Source organism: Mastomys coucha, unplaced genomic scaffold (assembly GCF_008632895.1).
Source record: "Mastomys coucha isolate ucsf_1 unplaced genomic scaffold, UCSF_Mcou_1 pScaffold14, whole genome shotgun sequence".
In the NCBI taxonomy this organism is placed as follows: Eukaryota; Metazoa; Chordata; class Mammalia; order Rodentia; family Muridae; genus Mastomys; species Mastomys coucha.
In genome coordinates, this window is record NW_022196896.1 from 40,698,280 (window position 1) to 40,717,491 (window position 19,212).

General features: G+C 39.7%; 1 protein-coding gene across 10 annotated transcripts in view; it reads left to right on the forward strand.

Annotated features, from left to right (window-relative positions):
• The window catches only part of CUNH8orf34 (chromosome unknown C8orf34 homolog), a 488,320-nt gene that overhangs the window by 137,833 nt on the left and 331,275 nt on the right, over positions 1-19,212 (forward strand). For 8 of the 10 annotated variants that reach the window (XM_031366855.1, XM_031366856.1, XM_031366864.1 and 5 more), the window contains one exon: positions 1,038-1,166. The exons of the other annotated variants lie outside the window; for them this stretch is intronic. In XM_031366855.1, the coding sequence (XP_031222715.1) occupies positions 1,038-1,166 (129 nt within the window). The remainder of the gene's footprint in view (positions 1-1,037; positions 1,167-19,212) is intronic. 10 annotated transcript variants of the gene reach the window in all.

The window sequence follows — 19,212 nt, forward strand, 5'->3', positions numbered from 1 at the left end:
GGACAGGTACTGTTGTCTAGGACAGGTACTGTTGTCTAGGACAGATACTGTTGTCTAGGACAGGTACTATAGTCTAGGACAGGTACTGTTGTCTAGGACAGGTACTGTTGTCTAGGACAGATACTGTTGTCTAGGACACATACTGTTGTCTAGGGCAGATACTGTTGTCTAGGACACATACTGTTGTCAAGCAGTTTACTGTTAGTGTGATTTCTTATTTTTTTCTGAAACTTTTACTATCATGTTTTTTTCTGACATTATATAAAAGTTTGAAATAACAAAAGTTGGCTTTGGCTGGACTTTATAATTTGGCTCTTTATATCTGGAAAAACAATGAAGTTCTCATGTTTCAGTGATTTGACTTGGTGCTCACTGAGTTAATGATTGATTTAACATAGTGCTCCTTAAGTTGACAATTTCATACTTAAATAGAATGGTGAGTGCCCACTCTCTTTGTAACCCACTCTCTGGGGTTACAAATTAAATTTCTCTCCTTTGTCAAATCCTACTAGTGCTCAACACCCTCTCTATGTCTTCTTAGAACAAAAGTGTTGCCCAGTTTATTTTTGGAAAGAAACAATAGTCACTAACTGCAAAATAATTTTAAGAGGTACTTAGGTAAAATTATGGTGTTATAAACATTCAATCTTGTGTTTTTAATAGACATACAAATGGCATCTTAAGCATGTTTGCTAGTTGCTGCTGTTGAAGTTAGCAAATATTTGTAGGCTGATAGCATTATACAAAATAAACATTTCCCTAGTGTTTCCCCTTAAATCATAGAAGTAATTAGATTTAAATTAGTACTTCAGTTTCCCTTTTCCATAATACTGCCATATTTTCTTCTATTTATTGAATTCAAATATTTTCTTCAGATCAAATTTTAAATCTCCTTGTTTACTCACAATAAAACCATCTCAAGGTCAACCATTTTTATCCAGTGTATTGATCTTGGTGCAGTCTTGCACAAATGATAAATGATAAATTTGTATCATTATATGACATGCTTATGAAATACCCATTTCTTTTAAACATAGTGCCAAGGTCAGTAGACCATCTTAAGTGGAACTGGCGGACTAAACCACAAAGCCGTGATTTTGATGAATTGAACCACATCCTTCAAGAGAGCAAGAAGCTGGGGAAAGCCCTTGAGAATCTCTCTCGAAGTAAGTTCATTTTCTTGACAATAATTGAAATCCAGAGCCAATGTTAAAGTAGAAACTATTGGCAGTGATCCATTTCTGACATCTTCATTATCACTGTGTAAGGCTGAGGAGTACAAAGGTATCAAGCCTTGAAAGGAAGTTTGACTGTGCTGTGGCACAGATCTGTCAGCAGGCAGGAGCTATAGGACCTCTTGGGGCAGCTGAACTCTGATGTCCTGCATAGTTTTCAGCATGCAGCTCTAATGTACATCTATTGCCATCTTCTTCAGTCTTCTATTTGAAAAATACCGTTCTCTCCATTCTCACTAGGAAGCACTCCTCTCACCTCCATGAGTTGTCCATGTCTATCAACTTCTTGCAGGGCAGTAACTGGATCAAATTCTTCTTAGATTCCTTTCTGAGCTGAATGTGATGCCACATAACTTACTGTTTCTCCAAAAGTCACATATATACTCTGAGAGTGTGGCATAGAGATTTCTGTGTCATTCATAAGGTGACCACCACAGATAAATCACTTCCTTCTATGAGATGTCATTGTGGCTCCATGGGGAAGGGTGAGGTTGTGAGATAAGATGATTTTCAGGTAGAAGCATTTCAGTCTTTACCACTGTCACTGCATCAGCAATTCAACAATCATTTTTGAGTCTGTGCCTTGGTGGATCTGTACTGAATTTGTAGATGTGTACATTATTATTTTAGAAACAAACTCATGGTATTCTTATTTTTGTCAGTATAGGTGTTTCTCCCCCCCACCCCAGTCTCTCTCTCTCTCTCTCTCTCTCTCTCTCTCTATATATATATATATATATATATATATATATATATATACATATATATATACATATGTATATATATATACACACACATATATATGTATATATGTATATGTATATATGGACATATATATGTATGTATATATACAAATATACATATATATTCATAAACAAGTTAACATCATGGCTTCTTTAAAATTTTCTTTTAACAGAATGAGAGACTAATGATTCTGAAATGTAGTTATAGATGTTTTTTCTAATGGTACAGTTTTACTAATTTCATGTACCAAAGTTTATCATTGTCCCATGACAAACTTTGGACAAAGTGTTAAAATATACATACCTATGTATAGTGTGTTGTTAGACAGTACACTTATACATAGATTTATGTGTTATATATTTATAGAAATACCATTTTCATTTAAAACTCATTCCAATTTAGACTTTTATACAGTGAGGAGCTTTGAGAAGCTAAGATTTTATAAGATGTTAAGCCCCCAGATAGGATTTAGCAAAGCCCCCCTACAAAAACCAGTAAAGTGTGTTTTCAGCTTATTATTGAATTGTGTTCCTGAAAAGAACTTGATCTCATTAATATGGCAAAAGGCAGATTCTAATATTTCCAAATCTGAGTATTTGAGAAAGTGATTTGGGCTCTAACAGCTTCTTGATTATTTATAAACATGAGCTAAAAGAAGGATGGTTGAAGAACATGACTGATTCTTATACATACCAATCAAATTGTGTCCTTTAAAACAAGCAAGTAATATGAAAATGCTTGCCTTATTGTTCACTCTAGGTTCCAATCTGGTCTTCCCACAATACTGTTTCCTAAGGGACTATTTAATGATGCATGTAGAAGTGTCAGTCTACATTGTGCTGTATAACAAAGCAACATGATCTAGTAAATTCTATAGTTATAGAACATACTTCTCATAATTCTGAGTATTAGAAAGTTCAAGATCAAGGTCCCCACTAATTCTTGTTTAGTGAAGTCCTTTTTGTTTATTAGTTTGTCTGTTTTATAAGTAGGGGCTTCTTTGCATATGTTTGTGTGGTAGAGAGAACAGGCAACTCTGTGTACACCATAGCATTAATGACAGAGGAGATGTTGTGCCATAATCATTACTCGGGCCTCATAGTTTACCAGCATAACATTGGAGTTCAGGCTTTAACATATATACTTGAGGAGGTCACAAACATTTACACATGCACACAGGTAGAACACAAGACTGAGTTCTGCCATCTGAAGCCTGTTGTGGGCTTCTTTAATGTGTCAAGATAATATGAAGAAGTAGTAACCACTGAAACTGTAGAGGGGAAGCATCTGTTTAGTAATTTACTACTCCTGGGTTTTTTAATCAGATATTTTCTTTATTTACATTTCAAATGATATCCCCTTTTCTTTCCTTGTTTCCCCTCAGAAAGCTCCTCCCCCTGTTTACCAACCCACCCACTCCCGCTTCCCTGTCCTGGTATTCCCTTACACTGTGGCATTGAACCTTCACAGGATCAAGGGCCTCTCTTCTCACTGATGTCCCACAAGGCCATCCTCTGTTACATATGGGGCTGGAGCCATGGATCGCTCCAAGTGTACTCTTTGGTTGGTGGTTTAATCCCTGGGAGCTCTGGGGGTACTGGATGGTTCATATTGTTCCTCCTCTGGGACTATCAACCCTTTCAGCTCCTTGGGGCCTTTCTCTAGCTCCTCCATTGGAGACCCTGTGCTCAGTCCATTGGTTGGCTCTGAGCATCCAGTTCTGTATTTGTCAGGCACTATCAGAGCCTCTCAGGAGACAGCTGTATCAGACTCCTGTCCTCAAGCACCTGTTGGCATCCACAATAGTGTCTAGGTTTGGTGTGTATGAGATGAATCTACAGGGGGAAGGAGTCTCTAAATGGCCTTTACTTCAGTCTCTGTGTCACACTTGGTCTCTGTATCTCCTCTAGTGGGTATTTTGATCCCCATTCTAAGAAGGACTGAAGTATCCACACTTTGATCTTCCTTCTTGAGCTTCATGTCGTCTGTGAATTATATATTGGGTATTCTGAGCTTCTGAGCTAATATCCACTTATCAGTGAGAGCATATCATGTGTGATCTTTTGTGATTGGGTCACCTCACTCAGGATGATAGTTTCTAGTTCAATCTATTTGCTTAAGAATTTAATGAATTCATTATTTTTAATAGCTGAGTAGAGCCCCATTGTATAAATGTACCACATTTTCTGTATCCATTCCTCTGTTGAGGGATATGTGGGTTGTTTCCAGCTTCTGGCTATTATAAATAAGGCTGCTATGAACATAGTGGAGCATGTGTCCTTATTACATGTTGGAACATCTTCTGGGTATTCTCAACTGAGGAATACCGAATGGCCGAGAAGTACCTAAAGAAATGTTCAACATCCTTAATCATCAGGTAAATGCAAATCAAAATAACCCTGATATTCCACCTCACACCAGTCAGAATGGCTAAGATCAAAAACTCAGGTGACAGCAGATGCTGTTGAGGATGTGTAGAAAGAGGAACACTTCTCTATTGCTGGTGGGATTACAAGCTGGTACAACCACTCTGGACCAGCTACATCACTCCTGGGAAATTTACTACTTCTTATAGAACACGGTGGAACATCTCTCTGAAGCTTCTCCTTCTTCCAATGGGTGTGGTCTGGTTCAGGTCTGGTTCACATGAATTAATCTCTCTCCGTACTTGCTCAAAGTTCATGGTATAGAGGTAACTCTTCACATTCAGTAGTCCTACTTGAAGTCAGGTGAAAGAGATACTGTACTAGCATGTATCTTGGGAACTGTTTTATTATCTGCCTAACAGTTACCTACCAGGCTACAAGCTGCTCACCTATGTACAATACAATAGAAATGTAAGATAAGACACACATATGAGTGTCTATTTTCAATTAGGTACATTAAAGAAGATCAAAACAATTGCATAAAATTAATTTTAGTAAAATAGTCACTATAATGTATAGATTATCAATTTTATGTGTGTTCCATATAAAATGATCACTAGCATCTATTATCTTCACTTCTTAGTTTTCAGTCCTCAAATGTCAGTATGAATTTTAATTTCCAGCATATGTCAGAGTAGACCAGGACATTTCCAGTGTTTGATCTCAACATGAGGGAGGAGTGACTGCTGTACCGGGCAACACTCAAATGCTAAGAACACACACAGGAAGCTCCCTCTTGAGTTTTAATAAACTCTAGACACTCTCAGCTTTCCTTCAGCAGTTCCCAATCAATGGGTCAAAAAGAATAGCTAGTATCTGGTATCTGCACTGTGTGGACTTCCTTCTACTCCTCAAGGTATCAGTGACTCATTGAAGTTACTTTCTATAGCATCACCCATTGACGTCAGCTGTCCAAGAGAATGGTATGTTTTGTGGTCCTTGTCCAGTGAAACTTCTCCAGTAGTTTTCAACTGTTCAATGATTTCTCTTGACCCCTTTGACCTCTCTGACCTCTGAACTTAGGGGAGCTGGCAGACAGTTGGCCTGGAAGCCCTCACAGTGTTTCTTACCAGTCTTCTATGGGAATCTTTGTATCCTGTGATTCAACCTTTGAATCTGCTTTACTCTTTGTCCAGTTCAGCTTCTCTCATTATTTATTCATCACTAAGAAATGTCTTGCTCAAATGTGTTTATTTCACATCCAGATTTTCTTCCTTGGGCTTTCATAGAAGTGAATTCTTGACATATATCACCACTTCCATATATAGGTATCCCATATTACAATCAATATATGTGAAGGGAATGCAACTTCTCTTCATGGTGGCATTTTGACACACTATCTTAGATGGTGTTACTTTGTCTCATCAACCCCTTCTATATTTTCTCTCTTTCTTACATCCTTCACCACAAGTAAGTTTCCAAATCATGGTAATTTTTCTTTTTAAAAATTGAATTTGATTTATTCCTCTACTATTATCAGAATCTTGTAGCTTATACCTTAATATCATTGAATAGTTGATAGTAAGAGCCTGGGAAGCACAGTTTCACCATGAAGTGGCATTCATCATGTTTATATGCGTTGTTCAAAAGCTGCAAGGGAGTCTGACAGTTGGCAAGCATATGAACCCAGGAGAAGTATGAAGATAATTTAGGAATGAAAACTAGACTTCCTTATACTCAGCTTGTTTCTCCAGTAAGCCAACACTGCAGGCATAGTGGCTCTAAAGTTCAGAACTGGCTCTTGTTTCACATGTCTCCACTTAGAAGCTCATGGTAAGAACTGGCCTTACCATGTCTTTAATGGCATGTCTTATGGTTTTTGGGTGTACCACATTCCATTAATATGCATCCCTGTCATTTCTCTGCTTATGTTGTTCTCCTTAAATCTTATCTTCTGGCACAGATTCTCTTTCTAACAAGCCCAACTTTGCCTTGGGTCAAAGTTGGTCATATCCTCTGAGATGAATTCTCTGCTGCTCTCTGGCTCTAGACTGAACTTGAATTTGGCATTTTGAGTCTCCTTAGTGTATTTACCTGCTGTCATCTGTTTGTCCTTTATCTCACTCTTTTGAGTGAGATGACTCTAAGAACAAGGCTTCCTTAGTTCTCTGACTCCCTAAGACTTGGCAATGTTTCTCACTGAGCTAACAATCATGATTCGCTGGCTCCATGTCTTGCACATATATCTTCTTTGGGAAGTCCCTGCCTTCATTTCTGATCTGGCTTCAGATTCCTTAATTGTGACCCATTATTACAAGATGAGATGAGATTGGTTGATCATGCGTTTGTTTGCCAGGAGATTTTACTATGATAATGATATACATTGGAGGGGTATGTTTAAAAAAACAAGTAGGTAAATCTGAGAACAACAAGCTCAAGTGACAAGGCAGCTTGTCCCCTGTCATGTGCTTTTCCTGTCATGTGCACCAGTAAACTGCTGTTCCCTTGGTGGTAAGGGTCCTAGTAATTTCTGAGCCTTATCCTTACTGGCATCTGGCAGCTTCCTTGGAAGAGGCAGTAGGGAATGTGCATTTTTAGGCCATCCACACATTGCCTGTTTACCACAGCTCATGTGAAAAAACTTTCTGGAGTTTTCCAAGGGAAAGGCACCCAGCTGTTGGGGAACAGAACAGATGTCAATGTAGCATGATGGATAGCAACAATTTAGACTTAGTCAAGATAAAAAGTAACACAAATTTTTGTAGTCAGTCAATCACAAACATATGAAAATAAATCTTCTCTGGTAGAGCAGTCTGAGGAGCTAGAGCTTAACTACTCGAGAAAAAATTGGGGAGATTACTTAACAACCAATGGCTCATTCATTACCACATTCATTTACTGTTATTGAGAAGTAACAAAGATATGGACCTATACTTCTTCTTTACATGTAGTGCCGAAGTTATAGTATGAAAATAATCATTTCTATACTTTGCAGACTGTGATGGAAGAGCTACGAGGTTGTAACATGTAACTTCATAAAAAAGTACAAAGACAAAGTGAGGCAGCAGCCCAGAGCAGCCCATCCATGAGGATGGATTGTTGTCAGACATGAGGGTAGATGCTCCAGCAAGGTATATGGGAAAGGGAAAGCCTTGTATTATTGGTACACCAAGGATCAGGCGAGAAACTGAAGCTGGAAGACTAGCTGGAGATGACTATGAACATAGGGGATTAGGAGCAGTTCAAAGCCTCCTGCGAGTAACCACCAACTAGACTGTGTTATACAGTCATCATACTGAGGCAATGTGTCAGACAGAATTGGTTTGCTCCAAGCCTCAAGGCAAAGACAGAGGGGAAGTCAGCCTAAAATAAAGCAGTACCCATAAGGTGGGAGCAAATGAATGTAAAAGATGGTGCACTTTACATTAGTTGAGATGTTTCTGTGACCAAGGCGTGCTGATTGTAATGATGGAAAGATGAGGATGGGGTAATTATGTGATTAGTTTCTTCTTTAGGTTTTGTTCATAAGTAAGACTGCTTGGGGTCTGTACCCTAAATAAGAACAAATAAGAATTCAGGAGTTTAGAGGTAATGTAGCAATATACCTCAAACCCTGCTTCCAGATGCTGTGGGACATCTGGACAGAGTCAGACACTGGCCACTGCCCTATGTTTGCAACAACCAAGTGCATATGTTAGGTGGTAATTTAGGGTGGTGTTGAAGTTTCAAATAAAGATGTGGGAATCATTAATGCACAAACAAAGAAACGTATAAGTCATGGACCATACACATTTGAGATTCATGTAGTAAAATGAACAAATGAATAAATAAAATGAATTTTTGGGGAGATTGAATGAAAACAAAACAAGAATGTGTTCAAAAAATCAAGGAAACACAAGAATGCATTTAATACACTTATGTATTCAGTGTTAGATAAAGTCTGTAAGAGGAACAGAGACATATACTTACATGGTCAGTTGTCTCTTGGCTGTGCTACCATTGTTCATTGGGGTGGTATTCTAACAAGTGGATAGCTGGAAGCTACAACATTTCTCTCTGCTTTTATCTGAATATGTTATGAGGGTAATCCTTCTTCTGTTTTTGAGTAGCTGGGAGTGAATGAAAGTTTCTCATTTTCTACTTGGTGTTAGTTCACCTTGCAGAGTTTACCTGACAAAACAATTTGTGGGAGGAAGATTCATCTGTGGCTCAAAGTTTCTGTTGTTGCTTGCCTCCCTTCACTCTTATAGAATATCATGGAGGTTGGAATATATGATAAGAGAATATCCTTCACCTCAAGGCTGATGGAAGCACATAATAAGGAAGGGACTGGGATCCATCTACAACCTTAAAAGGCACACTCCTAGTGATCTTCCTTCTAAAGTCACTTCTAGTGATTCCACCTCCTTAAGTTTTTGCCACTTCCCCAAATATTTTCCAACAGTTTTGGATTAAGCACTCAGCCCATGAGGCTTTGGAGGACTGTAAAAGTTTGATCTGTTTCTTTCCCCAATCCCATGCTCCCAGAGAATAAGACTCAGACTCAAAATATATTTAGAAATACAGTTGGCCTCATAGCTAGACTCTTTCCTGACTAGACATAACTTTAAATAGCCCATTTATTTAACCTACATTCTGCCATGTGGCTGGTTATCTGTGCTCAGGTACAATGCATCTTTCTGGGTGAATCTTCTGTAGTTGGCTCTATCTCAGAATTCTTTCTGCCTCCTGGATATCCCACTTTCTATTCTACCCTTTCCCATAGGCCATAGGTTTTTTAACAGGTGATGCAGCCATGTAATACAATATAATCTCTAAGGGGGACATTTGGTATGCAAAATTATAAAACTCATGCTGTTTTCTTCCTCTTGAGAGAAACAGGTTTGGATTTGAAGACATAAAATATAAAAACTATATTTTACAATAGAAAAGTTCTTGGTTTGGTTTTGTAATCAGGAGCTATGATGTTACTTATCCAAACATAGTTTTAGGAAAAGGCAGAAAGGAGAAGCATGTAGTAGATGGAAATGGGGTGGGTAGAAGGAGGGAATGTTAAGTCATGCCAATTTTCCTGGAAAACATATTCATTGAAAGAGAAGACGAAAGCCAGTTGTGTGGTACTTGCCTGTACCCCCAGCACTGGGAACATGGAGGCAATTATATACTGGTTTTAATGCTAGCCTGGGCTACATGAGACCCTGCTTTTCCTGGGTTTGTTTTATTTGTTTTTAAAGAGAAGATCTAAGAGAATGCTGTAGCTAGTAGAACATAAGGGGTGTTGTTTGGAGTTGGGAGCCACTTTGGTTTGGTTTCCTTTAGGGGTGTGTGTGTGTGTGTGTGTGTGTGTGTATGTGTGTAAAGAGGGGAGAGAGAGAGAATAGACATATTTGTGAATATATGTGTACATAGAAGAGGAACATTAGAAAGTAACAGGCCATATGCAGTTTATAAAAGCAAAACTATTTATCATTTAGTGTATTACAAGGTTAATCCATTAAAATAAGAATCCCTCAGTTCTGTCTGCAACTAAAGTACACAGGATGCCCAGGTAGAATTGCTCTAAGTTCAAGGCTGTCCTCAACTAAAATTATAAGATCCTGTCTCAACTATCAGAAACAAAAACAAGCAAGTAAGCAGAAATTCTCTGCCCTAAAAGCAGCCTGTCTAAATAGTGTTTAACTGACAAATGTTCAAAGGCATTTGATCAATCATATGATGCATATGAGGTTTTTTTTTTGCAAGTATTATCTATTGCAGTAAGTGTTTTAGATTCACTTATTCTAAAAATGGGGCCAGATTTGTAGTTATCAAGTTTCGTGGTGCAGTTAGCCCCACTGTAGCTAGTTCCAAGCTGACAATGGGATGTCTCCACGGAAACGCCTGGACTAAATGTGCAGAGTTTATTCCTACAATTCCCAAATCAGCACTTCCATTGTATGTACTCTATTTCTGCATCTTAACTCAGAATTGGAAAGAGACTTTCCATGAAGAAGGGTTTTAAGACCATGTCTCTATATTTTATCATGAAGGTTTGTTTTCCCCAGTAGGGGGCCTAATTAGAGCTAGAATCATTTCATATGGGAATTTCCTGGTCTACATTCCTGAAATGAATAATATTGACCAAGGTGGAGAGAATTGTGAAAAGCCACTACTTGTTTTCCTGTAGCTGTAGCTGAATTGTAACTCTTGGCCTGGTAGATGGCCATTTTGATGAAATCATACATCTTAGGGAATACAGTTGTATCTGGTCTCCGGAAGACTCTGTTTTAGAACTGACTCCTGATGCTGCTGAGACCCCTTAGGTGGTTAGAGTGAATTGGAAGCTGTGGAAGCTCCACAATGGAAACTGTGGAGATGGTCTGTGCTGGCACTGATGGATTGACTGATTGGTTGGTTGGTTGTTTAGGTCTTGGTTTTGGTTGGTGTGTCAGATCAAATCCAGAGCCTCTCACACACTAGACAAGAACATTCCAGTTGTATTGCATCCTGAGCCCACCTGAGCTTCAGAAGAGAAGCTGACCCTAACAGAGTTTTTCTGGTTGGGAATTGTCACTCCCCCAGGCCAGGCAACATTCAATTCTCTACTGGGACATTCCCTCTTATAATTCAGTGTAAATTTTCTAGACTTCATGTAACCCTTCTGTCTAGAGTGCTACAGCAAGCTACCCTTATATATTTGTTTAGTACTGATCTATGTAAACTTTAAAGAGCTGATGAAAAGCTGAACAATTACAACTCTTTCTAAGAGAGAAGGGCTGGAAACATTCTAGGCCCTCAGATAAATATCTCACTTGATTGTTCATACACAGGCTCCTGTTAAAGCTCCTTGCTTTTATAGAGAACAGTCTTATTAAAATTTCTACAACTACCTTTAATCAATATAAGTTTTGATTAAAAATAAAATGAGAAATGTCCTAGGCCTTTTGACACTGAAAACAGAAAGTTAAGTGAATTATATCTAATATAATACTTATTAAAATAATTTTTGGGCAAAGTAATCAAAATATGGAAATGTTAAGACTATCTGATAGTTGGTATTTCCACAAAGTATGGTCACTAGACTAAATACTCATAATAGTTAAAGGGATAAGGATAAAGGCCTTTCTCTCAAACTAGTTTTCCACTTAGGCCTACTGAGTTTCTGTTGGGGCTTATGACCACTTCATCATCTGTAATATGTCTTTCCTTTTCTTCTCCATGGCTGAACATTTACAACCCTGGAAAGCAGCACAAATTGCCAGCAACCACAAGATTATCATTTGCCCTCGGTCACATGCTTGGGGCTGTGCTTTTTTTTTCTGACTTGCTGATAGTAATCAGCTGCATTGTAGATAAGTTATGCATTAAATAACTAAGTTATTGACATTTATCTAATGTAAGTTCAATAAGTGGCATGCTGGTGCTGTCTTTATGAATAACATGTTCAGAAATCTGAGGTCTAAAAGAAATTTAAAAATTAACTGAGAGCTTTCTAAAAACCAGATCAGAAATCTATTTCAGAGGTTCAAGGAATCAGAAGCAAATTAAAAATTTCGAGAGGATCAGAAATCCTATGTAGCTTACTGTAGGCTGCTTAGCTCCAGGAACCTTATTTCGGTCCAGTGCTGTGACCTTGAATGAGAATTTCATTTCATAGTATCTACACCCTTTTCCTCTATAAGTTGATGTGGAGTTAGTCTCTTAAATATTTATGTTTAAGGTGTTCTGTCTTGACATTGGATAAAAGTGATAAAGGAACATTTCTGTAGAATTGTATTAAAAGCAAACACAGCATTTAAGACAGATTTTCATAATCTTCAATGATGTGTTTTAAGTGTGTTGTAGACCATACATAATACAGTCGATGTGGAGTGCCAGAGTTTATTTATTTGCTTAAATTTTAATTACTTACAAAAACCATTGTAATTCTTTGTGTTTTTAAAAGACCAAGCTTTCACAAAAGTATCATGTATGCTAAGCTATAGAACTATTTATAATTGTCCAAAAAGTTGTGAGATGTCTGTTCTGTCACCTCCTCCTGATAGTGAAACATTCTTAACCATGGCACAGTAGGTCCCAGGCTGGTCCCCTGGGGCACCAATGCACAGCAGCTCTGTGCTGGTCATCTATTGCATGATGGCACAACAGATCTGCTGGTACTCTGGGGAGTTTTCTCCTTCACAGTACAGTGTCTCTAAATCATGGTTATGGCTACATCACCAACCCCTTCCCCAAACAAGAAGCTAGGCTACCTTTCAACACAGTGACAAATCATTTATTTTATGCTCATAAGCGTTATCCTTGAACGTATACATGTACACCATGTGTCTATACCCACAGAGGCCAGAAAAGGGCATTCTATCCTCTGGAAATGGAATCACAGATAATTGTGAACCACCACAAGGATGCTGGGGACTGAACTCAGTTCTCTAGAACAACAACTAGAGCTCGTTAATGATAAACTAATCTTCTGTTCCAACAAGTAAATTATTAGTTGTCACCAACATTTTGCATGTGTGAGCGTGTGTGTGTGTGTGTGTGTGTGTGTGTGTGTGTGTGTGTGTGTGTACATATATCCCCATGTGTTTAGAGGCTGGAGATCTACATGAGATGCATTTCTTAATGGCTTTCTGCTTGATTTTTTGAGGTAAGGTCTCTCATTGAATTTGGACCTAATCAACTCTGTTAGATTGGCTGACAGCAAGCCCCAGGGATCCTCCTGACTCAGCTTTCCCATACTGCTAGTACAGTGTGCAAAGCTGTGCCTAGAATTTTATGTAAGGGCCAGGGTTCTTTTCTCAGGTCTTCATACTTTCATATTAAACATTTTATCAATGGAGCTATCTCCCTATCCTCACCAATGACTATTACAAAAGAGAATGCCATGGGCTATTGCTATGAGGAACTCATTTTCAGATATGTTGCATGTTAAGTTTCATCTATATGAAGAATGGAATCAGTTACTGAGATGAAGAAGTGGGTGGTGTTTTCTCTTGTGTATGATTGATTTACCAGGCTGGTGTACATTATATGGGGACTGGTGGAACAGCCTGCACACCTTTGGCAGATTCTGTTGTGTCTGTAGGAGGAGAAACTGAACACCCTGAGACTCTTGGTCAGGTTTCTTTTCTTAAGTTGCTTTCTTGTTCTGCTGTCTGGTTCAGCTGCCTCCTGTTTGCCCTCAGGCTCTACTGAACTTAAGCTTCAAATCCTATTCTGACATTCTAGTATTCCCTTGCACTTTAAACTTGCAGAATTTTTCTTGTCTCCTGATCCTTCTCATCTGACTTTATATTAACTCATTTCTTCTATATGACTGAAAAATGAGTCAAGTGCCCAGTAATGGAGACTCTACTTAGCCCTAATATGGCATGCTATGGTAGCTTATAAAAAACAATGGATCAGGAAGGGTGAGATTGAAATGCTAACAGGAAATGATCTTGTAGAGAAGCAAATATGTTGGTTTTAGTTAGAAGAAAGGACTTATATTCATTATGAAGTAAACATGTTTCAGCAAGGAGCCCTGGTATTTAAGAAAGGACTCTCCCCAAGAGAATTCCTGAGAAGGACATAAAATGTAGAAAAATCCCACATCATTTTATGTTGAAAGGAAGGAAGGAAGGAAGGAAGGAAGGAAAACAAAATCAATAAAGGTGTCTGGAATAGGGTGGATGGAGTTGACAACCATGTCCATGATTGTCTTGCAAGTTGGCTCTGACTCTGAGGACCTCAGGAAACATCTGCTTATTTTCTTTCCCTCCTTTAATGTGCAGCAGCAGCAGATCCTGTAAGTCATCATTGAGTTTATTTCCTAATGTGCTTTTGTTAGATTCGGTGTGGGTGCCCCACTCATGAAAAATCAGGAGGGAGATCTCTGCAATTTGCATGAGGTTTTTATTGCCAGTATACTGGGGTCATCCTGCATTCAGAGCAAAGGCGACGACCAGGAACAAAAGCACACACACTTTTTATACCTTCCCAGTACATAGGTTTACAACATGAGTTGGTTATCTCTCATTGGTGGAGCCCATTGTCTTTTGTTCTCATAGATTTTTATGCCCCAGGTGAGGGGGAGATACCGATTGCAAGTAGGAGGGGTGGGGAGAGATTCACCCTCCTGGGGACATTTCCTGGAACCAGGCATTTCTTGGGGTGTTTGCTCTGTAAAAATTTCTGAAGCTCTGTCTTTAAGCTAAATTGACATTCCTTGCTCCTTGGTATTTTTATGAAGTGCCCTATTTGCTCAATTCTTACATTTCTCCCTCTTTCTTGGGAATATATCAATCTTGAGATTATGTGCTATACTGCTGCATCTCATCTTGGTTCACTCCCTGATACCTTTACCTCAACATTATAATCTGTACTGTACTATCTATGTAATGAAGGCAACCAAGCGATTTAAAATGCAGGGACCAAAACTAAGCAATAATATGGGTATAATCAGTGGTCCTAGAAGAATAGAGACCAAATTTGTAAACCAAGGGGAGGAATTAAACCAAGTTTCAAACCAGCTCTTGCCTGGAGTTCAATCTCTTAGTGCAGCACACAGACTTTCTTTTTTAATGAATAGCAAGTCTAATTTTCTCCTATACTGAAGGACCACCTCTGAGAGGGAGGTCAGGGATTCTTGGAGGTCAGTCAAAGTCTTTTGTATTTTCTTTATATCTAAACCAATGGCAGCTTTAAATTCCCCATAAGACATATGCTGCAAGGAAATAGCAGATGCTCCTATAGCTGCCCCTACAATCACTAAGCCCAGTCCCAACATAACTGCCAGGGTAACCCCTAACTCTTTTTGTGTCTTACTAAGTCTCCAGCCTCAGGATCCCAGTAATTCAGTATATCTCTGTAAGGGTGATACAGCAATATAGGCACTATCTGGACCAAAACACAAAATTCATGGTTGTTATTCATGATCTCTAAACTTATACAGGTTGTAATCCCTGAAGCACAGGACCACTAGCTGTCTAATGGTGGGAGGAGGTACCCAGATAGATTCCTTATCAGAAGGTATGAAACATTACACAGATGTTGATGGGTTTGTGGGATCTGACCCACACAAAGGCCTTTTGGGGCAATCTCTTGCCCAATGCCCTTTTTCTTTGCAGTACACACACTGGTCTTTAGCAAGGAATTCTCTTCTGTTGCCAGGTACTATCTTTCTAGGCTCTCAAGCTTCCTAGCTTCTCTTCTTTCCTGTCTCTCTTCAGCTCTCTAGCCTCTTATTTTTTCTGACTCTTTTCTTCTTTTTGTCTCTAAACTGCTCCCGACTTGTGCTCACTTTGTTTACTAGACTCCATCTTCAAAGACCTTCTTCTAAACATTCTATCCCTTTACTATGCCATTTTACAGTCCTTCTGTGATATTCCTTTTTCTTTCTCCATTTTTCTGTTATAAAACACTTTCTCAGCTACCTGCACTAGTTCCCTTAACAACTTGTCTTGCATCTCTTCTAACTTTCGTAGTCTTTCAACTCCATCAGAAATGACTGAATAATAGAGAATATATGGGAAGCCTAACACAGCTTCCAAAAATATTGACAATTGATAGAGACTGCTGAACACCTGGACAGTCCTTATTTTAAAACGCTGGAGCATCAATCTTTAGCCTTCTGGCCCATGAATGTCTGAAAACAGGAACATTAAGGACTTGCCTACTCTGTCTTGGCAGATATAAGCTGCCCTAAGCCTGTGTGTCCTTTGTGGACAGTATTGTCTGAGGCAACTTTTGCCTAGTGGCTGTCCGTCCACAACTGGAGCAATTCCAATGATGCTCAATTCCTTCTTTGAGTCTGAGAAAGGGGTGCTGTCAGACACAGACAAGTCTCTAGCCAGATGAATAAATAATATCAAATGCCACATTCTGTGGATTTCGGATGTTTTTGAAAACCAACTATCTATGTAAAGTTATCTGAACTATTGTCTGTGAACTACTCTCAGTTATTTTTAATTAAAATCTTGAAATCACCCTAACAATAAGGTCAGAGCCTTGAATCTGTTAATTTGGCCCTAAACTCACAGGTCTAAACATCTCAGATCTGTCTATAATAGCAGTAAAAGAAAGACTGGGTCTAAGCCCTGTCTACTAGGGAAATAAAAGAATTACTTATAAGCTTACAGACAACTCTTACTGAAACCAGAAATCTCTTAAGTGAATATAGAAAACTTCACCTTTTGGTCTTGATGTATGCACAACAGAACTGCATTAGCTACACCTCTCAGCCAATAAGAATATCATTGTACACTCAGTCTTAACAACAAATTCTCAACTTAAAAGCTCTTACTTATTTCTCCTGAGAGGCTCTGACAGTACCTGACTAATACATATGTAGAGGCTGACAGACATCTATTGATCTGAGTACAGGGTCCCCAGTGAAGGAGTTAGAGAAAGGACCAATGGAGCTGAGGGGTTTGCAGCACCTTAGGACGAACAACAATATGAACTAAGTAGTACCCTCAGAGCTCCCAGGGTCTCAACCACCAACCAAAGACTGCACATGGAGGGGTCTGATTGTTCTTGCAGCATGTGTATAGTAGAGGATTGCAAATTTGATCATCAATAGGAGGAGAGGACCTCAGCCCTGTGAAGGTTCTGTGCCCCAGTGTAGGGGAATGCCAGGGCCAGAAAGTGGGAGAGGGCAGTGTGGCAGGCATGGGGAAGGGGAAGGAAACAGGGGTTTGTTTTTGTTGTTTTTGTTTGTTTCTTTGTTTTTGGAGGGGAAACTGGGAATGGAGAAATTTACATGTAAATAAAGAAAATATCTAATAAAAAAAGATGGAAATGGTTTGTAACACAAGCCTCAACTTTTTCCAATCACTACTGCAAATATAGGATACAAAACTCAGAACTAATAATATAAACACCAAAGCAAACTTTCTGAGAATAAGCTGTGTATATGAAGAAATACTCAAATATCTAACCAAATTCTAGTCACCCAATGCTTCACGTTTAAATTATGCACCAATCAAATCATTTTCAGTACAGGGTAAATATTGTCAGAAGGTCCTTTTACTAAAGATAACTTTGATTTTGTATCAAAATAAATTCTGTACCAAATAGGAACATGTGACTTTAACTCAATAACAAATCATAAGGCTTTCTATTAAGTGAGATTGTAGCTATACAATTAAATTTGACCATTTTACATTTCCTAAAAGGACAACCTATCAACAACCTTCTCCAGCCCCAAAGCCCAGGGAACTGAGTCAAAGACTCTTCAGAACTTTTTCAAGCTGAACGGGGGCATTGAGATATAAGGGGGGGGAAGGAAAAACAGAATTAATTACTCTCTTGATGTCTGTTTCTTGACTGGATCAGGCTGAAGTTCGGGACACTAGGAGTTTAAGCAGGCCAATTTAGCACATCTGATGAAGGAATTCACCAAGGTTGTACATTTCTGCAACATATGAATCTCAAAACAAATTTTCAGTATCATATATATATATTATAAATATATATATATTCCTAGAGCTGTTCTTTGTTGTAATTGGTGTGCTTGGGTCACGTGACTCACCTTTGGAGTGCTAGAGTCCCCTTACCCAGGTGATCACCCAACCAAGGAATATAGACTTTAACTCCCAGAGTAATAATTTTAAAGAATGAATCTACCAGCAAAGTCCATTTCTCGCAGTTCCTTCTCAGCCATCCTGGAGCCGGTCACAGCACACTGCTGCCAACGTGGAAGTGTGTCTGGGTGGCACCAGTTGCCAGTCAGAGGGACCAGTCCCCTCGTCTCTCTCAGTCCAGGGATTTTGAAAACGCTGCTGCCCAGGGAATGTGACACTCAGTGACTGGGTAGTTCAGTGCTAGGGAGCCCACGCTGGGGTCCACTTATCGGGCTGCAGGGTGATGCGCACAGCAGCCAGTAGGCCTGGGCGTGTCCCCCCATGCCATTGGGAGGGGGAAGAGAGGAGCGGAGAGTGCTTGGGGCAGCTGTCATCCCGCTCTATTTTTTTTAGCTCGCTCACTCACTCAGGGTCGTCTGGCCACTCACGCACAGTCCATGCCCCACCCAAGGCCTAGCACCAGCCATGGCCCCCAGCCTGCAGGAGTGCATGCTCCAACTGTTGCTACAGCCACAGCAGCTGCCCAAGCTTTAACACCGCCCATTAGTCAAGGGGGGTATAAGTCATGGGTCTAAAGTCCAAATATATAAAACAAGATACCAAGACACAGAAAAACAGTTACCACACAAACAACTTGACCTCACCAGGTCCGCAACACAAAGAAAGAAAACTGGGCCCAGTTACAGACACCAAGTGCTTCTGCAAACACAGATAATCAAAGCCAAATCACAGAGTTGCTTGACTGTGCCTGCGGCTCTGCCAAGATGAGCCAATTACCCCTGTACACAGCAAGGGGGCTTGTGACACTCAGGGAATGTGACACTCAGCAGCTGGGTACCAGGCAGTCTGGGGGCCAGATACAGACAGACATGGGTGCCTCTGCCACAAGCACCCAAAGCAGAAAACAAAAGAACATGGTAGTGGCCTCACTGCCGCTACCCCTGGATGGAATCAGACCCTCCTGGATCTGACTTCCGCCTGTGATGGTGAGGTATGTCTACCTGTATTGCAAAACCAAGAAACTGCTGCAGCTGCACAGATTACAGACACAGATGTAAGAAGTCAGACATAGACACAGAAACAAGCGTGGTACCTGCTAGAGTGCACAATCTCCCAAGTGGGCAATCCTCCGATCTCTAGTCACTGGTTCCACAAGTGAAGGATCCCTTCCCGGCCCATGCACCATGATGTTAGATTCAGTGTGGGTGCCCCACTTGTGAAGAATCAGAAGGGAGATCTCTGCAATTTGCATGATGTTTTTATTGCCAGTATACTGGGGTCATCCTGCATTCAGAGCAAAGGCGACGACCAGGAACAAAAGCA